Source organism: Morone saxatilis, unplaced genomic scaffold, assembly GCF_004916995.1.
Source record: "Morone saxatilis isolate NCDOM2014 unplaced genomic scaffold, NCSU_SB_2.0 Contig18, whole genome shotgun sequence".
Taxonomy (NCBI): Eukaryota; Metazoa; Chordata; class Actinopteri; family Moronidae; genus Morone; species Morone saxatilis.
The window spans coordinates 25,000,538-25,006,982 of record NW_023339740.1 but is presented as its reverse complement, the minus strand read 5'-3'; the positions used below and the strand labels follow the sequence as shown (position 1 = coordinate 25,006,982).

At 41.9% G+C, this 6,445-nt stretch overlaps 1 protein-coding gene across 2 annotated transcripts in view; it reads left to right on the top strand.

Moving 5' to 3' along the window:
* ip6k1 (inositol hexakisphosphate kinase 1) overlaps positions 1-6,445 on the top strand; it is a gene marked incomplete at its 3' end in the record, with an annotated part of 21,393 nt that overhangs the window by 9,005 nt on the left and 5,943 nt on the right. For both annotated transcript variants that reach the window (XM_035661893.1, XM_035661894.1), the window contains 3 exon segments: positions 3,133-3,377; positions 4,025-4,170; positions 4,289-4,415. In XM_035661893.1, the coding sequence (XP_035517786.1) occupies positions 4,054-4,170; positions 4,289-4,415 (244 nt within the window).

The window sequence follows — 6,445 nt, the reverse complement described above, 5'->3', positions numbered from 1 at the left end:
TTTATGGGCAATATTTTTATCCCAGTGGTTAAAAACAAAGCAGCATGTCTCGGCTTTGTGTGACTGTAGCCATTCAGTAGACAGTATTTGCATGATGTAATTACCGCTCTGTATAATAGTTTTCATTGTCCACATCCATCCCTCGTGGGATACTCTGCATTCAGTAGCATTTTCACTCCAAGGCTGCAACTAACAATTCAATGACGGTTAATCTACAGATTGTTTTCTCGTTAATTAATTAATCGTTTAGTTTATTTGACAGTAAAATGTCCAGCACAATTTCCTAGAGCCCAAAATGTCAGATTCAGATTGTTTTTTTCGTGTGATTATTATAAATGACAAAGAAAACGAATTGTCCCATTTGAGAAGCTGGAACCAGAAGTTTTGCTTGAAAAATGACTGAAATTATTATTAATTATTATCAAAATAGTTTTTTCTCCTGATACATAGTTGCAGCATCCGCACACACGTGCTTCATGTGATGCTGTAGATAAAAACTGACGCATGTGCACATTTCACGCAATAGGGAACACAACATTGGATCATGAGTGAAGTATTACTGTGACGAACGACACTGTTGTCTTCTTATTTATCAAAACAACGCGAGGCGATTAATCCTCTCGGTTTGTTTTCTGTAAACAGATAAACCAGTTTTCTTCTCCTGTTACAATTCTGACAGAGTAGCTGCTGAAGCTGTGTTTGCTGCCCTCAGTGGTCGATATGACTTTATTTCTTGTGCGAATGCTTGAAGAAATATAGTGTTGGGCTTAATAACCTTCAGGGAAAACAATCAGAGGTGCTACACGTGACATAACAGAGGCCACATGTTTATTGAGTGAGGAGACTGTTTAAAGGTCATGTTGAGATGCATCAGGATCAGTTCAGCAGGTGACTGATCAATCGTATGTTCGCTTCTTGGTAATTAATTAATCAGAGCAGCGAATAAAATACTGCTGCACTGTAGCGCTGCAACTAAAGATTATTTTCTTTATCGATTAATCCGTTGACTGTTTTCTTTATTAATCAATTAGTTGTTTGGTCCATACAATGTCAGAACATTGTGAAAAATGTTGATCGGTGTTTCCCAAAGCCCAAGGCAGCGTCCTCTAACAACTTGTTTTGTCCACAAGCCAAAGATATTCAGTTTTAATGTCAGAGAGGACAAAAGGGACCAGAAAATATTCACATTTGAGAAGCTGAAATCAGAGAATTTGGACATTTCTTTTTCTTAAAAAATGATTCAAAACAATGAATCAGTTATCATAAAAACTGGCAATTAATTTAATAGTTGAGAAGTAAATAATTAATGCACTGCAGATGAAACACCTGACTGAATTTAGTTTGATAATCACCAGTTTTATCCAGTGCAGTCTGCATTGAGTCGAGGTTTAAAGTATTGACCAGCTGGACTTAATGATCGATTTCTTGCATTATCAAAACACATCTGCTGTTACCTCCAGTGAGCACCAACTCGGACTGAACGGTCACTTAAAGGACCACATGAATTCGTAAGAATAAAAACATTTCTCTGCTGAGCAGAATTTAAAATAACGGTCTGTTTAAATGTCGCGTTGAAACCATTTCAGAGGTGAGCGAAGTTCCCGCTGTGTGTAAGATAGAAAGGTTTGTGTTTGGAGAGAGTATGAAGTGTTGCGTAGGGAGGCTGTGTCTGGTTTTACTCCATTATTCTGAGCTCATATTGTGATATCATCAGCGAGCATCATGCCTCACTACTGCCTTGATACTGACCAGATGATGCCTTCAGGAACACACACACACACACACACACAGGCTATAACATCATTAATGGGGCCTGCGTCTCTCTTCCAATCCTCCTCTTCTTCTCCGTTGTTTTTTTATTTCTTCCACTCTTCCTCTCCATCCTTTCCTTTCATGTCTTCAGGCAGGCGATGAGTCATTTTTTGGGGCAGCTTTTGGGCGCGTGATGGGATTGGAGGATTGAACAGGAAGCGGTGAAAATTTAATTCATTAAGTGTATCTCTGCTGCTAGAGACGTCTCTTTGTGACGTCGCTGTTTATATAAAAGCAGTAACAGGGCTTTTAGGAGGTTGATGATTGATGTGTAAAACCACATTTTAATGCAGACCTGCTCTAATTTACATTATAACCAACCAACACGACAACAATATAATACAAAATTAAATTTAAAAAGGACACGATATTAAACCAGATAGTTTTTTTTTCAGGAACCTTTAGTCGGGATGTTTTACTAGACCATCAGCTCCTGTGTGATTTGAATGATTAACCTCAAATAGAAATTTACATGTTCTGCTTTATCACATTTGTGTGGTGTCTTTAGCTGTTTGATGTGGTAATAAAACATATCCGGTGTTGTACTGCATTGTTATCGTCCCCAGTGTCATTGTTTCACATGCTAATCATTTATAATTGTGGTTTTTATTTTAGGAGGTTACTCAGCAACAGATAGGCTTTGATTTTGTTATGTTGCCTGTTGTATTTATAAAAGTGCTGACTGCTTATTGGAGAATAAATCCTGAATCACAGAATATCCTCTCAGACTACAGTTGAGTTTTAAATCATCATCAGACAGCTAAATGATAGAGATAGATAAAGTAGGATTTATAAATGTCTCCATATACTAATTGCTTAATGGTTTTGTTAAGGAGTGGCTTTCCAAACACAGTGCTTAATTAAAAGGAGTCAAAATCATTCGTCTGCAGCAGGACTCCAACAGTCAGGCAAACATTATGTACAGCAGGACGTCTTCCCTGATCCGGGCAGCTGCCTGCGAGTGTTGCCCTACTCACCGAGCTACACGGAGAATCAAAACATGTGTGTATTTGTGTACTACGTGTGTGTACTGTGCGTGTGTGTGTGAGAGAGAGAGAGAGTCTGGTCGAAGCTGACTGAATCATTTGATGTCAACTGTTTGTGGCGACATGCCCAGAAAACTGTGTGTGTTTTATTTTTATCAGCTGCCTGGTTCAGACTCCGATCACAACTATCGTAAATGAGAATGTGCTGAAGGATGACGTAATGTAACATAGTGCGTGTCGGGTTTTTACGGCGCACCGACTTCCCTGTAACTCGCGAAACGCAGCTTTAAATTCACATTAAGTAACATTAACGTGTCGCTTCCTCTCTCTACAGGAAACGGTGACCCTGCCGAGCTGACACCCTGCTTCTCCTGCCCTCCACCCGGCTCCACCCCACCCCCCGTCCTGATTGGGTCTCCGTGCTGCCGGCGGTGGATTGGAGCACTCTGATTGGAGGCTTTGCGAGGTGGTTTTTCGGTCTGGCGCCGCCTCCCCCCGGGGCCGGCGTGCGCTCCCAGCAGCCCGTGGTGCCCTGTGCCCCCCCCTCCCCGTCACTGCACACCAGAGCCCATGCCCAGGGTAAGACCAGGACCAGGACCCTGATTTGTTGCTGCAGGGGACGTCCCATAGATCACGCTGCCAGTCCGTAGAGTTAATCAGTTGAAGGTCATACAGTTGGTTAGGTTTTTAAATATCGAGCTTTCACGGTTCACGCCCGTAGATTGGTTTCACCTCTGGACCAAAGTAGAACTAATTGATCCTTTTTCTCAAGCAAAGCACCAGAACACGAGGGAGGAAGGTTGTACATCACTTCCTCTGATTGATGAATAAAACAGAATTAATATTTATAATCCATTATCTAAATTCCATTGTGTCAGACCAATATAAATATAAACTACATCAAAAGCCAGTACGTTACCACCCAGTGGACAAAGAACAGTTTAAAGTTTTTATTGTTTAAAGGGAAAATGATACGTGGTATCAATACAGAAACGCAAGTATTGTTTCAGCACTAGCATCAGAACATTTAAAATTATACCTGAGTGAGAGCTGCAGCTGGAGCAGATGTGTGCTGCAGGCCTTTGAGCTGAGTTCTGCTAGAAAACAAGTGGACTACGTCAGAAATCAAAGGTGTTCTGACAGCTTTATTGTTTTTATTTATTCATTGTGAAACACAGACAGAAGCCCAGATGAGTTCTCTCTGATAATCCTTCTCTCCTCTGCAGGAGGAGGCGCGGTGCGTCCGCCAGGAGCCATGTGCCTCCCTCACACCAACAACATGGACAGCAAGCTACAGGGGGCGGGGCCAGGGGGAGGGGCTTCACTTCGACCACGAGCAGGAGGCGTTCCACTGGAGCCCTTCATACACCAGGTGGCGTGAAGTCAAAGTGACGCTCTGTGTTCATGATGTGAATATTTTTATTTTCTTCTGAAATAAACTTCAGATATTTGAGTTTTTGTTGTTTTTCCTGTTTCTATGTGTTTTGCAGGTGGGGGGTCACACCAGTATGATGCGTTATGATGACCACACAGTGTGTAAGCCTCTGATCAGCAGAGAGCAGCGCTTCTACGAGTCTCTGCCTCCGGAAATGAAGGAGTTCACCCCGGAGTATAAAGGTCAGTCATAACTCGCTGATGTTTGATTGTAGCCATCGAGCTGGATTTGTCACAGAATTCTTGGGGCAGAAAAACAAACTACTGACATTTTAATGAAGAAGTCAAACAATAATTGGCTTTTTTCCATCATTCTGTGAGAAGCCGTGAACAGCGACAGTGAAAGTAGTTGATTATCTCGCTGAGACGTTGGAGGTGCGACTGCCTCTTTCTATTACTCCCTGCAAAATTGAATTTTTTGCAGTCAAAAGCTGCTGAAATTGATTGTCTCATTTTGTTGACGCATTCTTGGTGAACAGTGTCAAGCTCACTGACAAACGCATTGCATATCATGTGACTTTACTACATTACTTCATAATAAAACTGGTGAATCTGCACCAGTAGGAAATGTTCGGTTTGCATTAGAAGTAACATAACACAGCATTTCTGTGGGTATTTTGCCACAGATGTCAGTTTCGTAATACTGTAAATATATATAGATTTAAATTCTTTGATCGGTGGATATTATGCGGGCTGGATGGGAAGCTTTTGTGGGCCGGATGTGGCCGCGGGCTGCCGGTTGAAGACCTAATCTAATCTTACACCAGAGCAAAAACATAGCATAGTATAGCAAAACAATACAATATGAAAGCAGCCCACAGTCATATTACATAAAAACACACCCTGCCACGTCTACATCAATTACTTAATCGACAGAAGATACAGACCACTTCAAAGAGCCGCAGACACATTAAAAACTAGTGCGCTCAGAGGACATTGGATCTTTATTTTATTTGTATTCATCGTTCATTCAGTAGAAATGCTTTGAATAAAAGTGAAAACTGTGCACAACATCCTGCGTACTGCTCGAGCGAATCCTTTTGACTGAAATGTTGCATTAAATATGATAAAAGCCAGAGCCAGCAGTTAGACTGATTGTGTTTGTGGGTGTCTTATTGAATCTGTTTTTCCCTGCGATGCACCTGTCTCACATTCACATTCAGATGTGTGAGATACTTTTCTGTGTTGTGATGACAGTAGGTTTAGTTAGAGGTGCAATAGTGTAATGGTTGATTACTAATCACTTTGTTGTGACGCCCCCCACACTTATATTTGTGTTGCTTTCAGAGGATCCCAGGTCTCTGTTTAGGCTCTTCAAACACTGCTCAAAATACTCTTTACTCCTCTGGGTTTGGTGGTGGATGGAGAGGCGGACAGACAGAAGAGAAAGGACGGATGTACGGATGTTTACTGGCAGTGAAGTGGTTTAGCTGCTCTGCTCTTCATCACCAGGCACATACTGTAGCTGCTTCCCCTTGCTTTTGCTGTAGTAACAGACCCAAACACACATTGACAGCCAGCGAACACACACACACACACACACCTCATTCTCTCACACATGTATGTGACCTATTTATCATTTTAGCAAACTATGTAAGAGAGGAGACAGTGACGAAAGTTGGGGGTGTGAAAGGGAGGGGAGCAGGAATGAAGGGAAGCTGGGAGAGGAAGAGAGATTTTGCAGGTGTAACTAATACCATTAATAATGGCTCTGTTCCATTTAGGTGTGTTTCTGTGTCACGACAGTGAGCCAACAAGCAAAACACCAGAGCCCTGACACTGAAACACTAAAATGGAACGCAGTAATTATTTTGATGCATTAGTTTCATCTCTCTTTGATGTAAAAATGTCTGTCATGAGGGAGCTTTGGCAGGAAAACGCCGCGAGACACAAACCGTGTCCCAGTTCAACACTACATACTGATCAGGTTTTGAGTACGTAGTGAGGTCACACAGGAATATCAGTATGCAGGCATGAAATGTGATTTTTGAGTGCTGTTAGCTGACACTGTAGTCCCACAATGCATTGCACAATAGAAATTGAGGTGTTACTGTTAAAGTTAATTGTAAAGTGCAGTGAGAAACGGTTTATTAAACCCCCTCACAACCACAATGGTGCTCTCTCTTGTTGTGCTTGATTAGACCTCTTATAAGGACTGAAAACGTTGGACCCGTAGCTGCACATGTGACTCCACACCAGACGTATTGATCCTG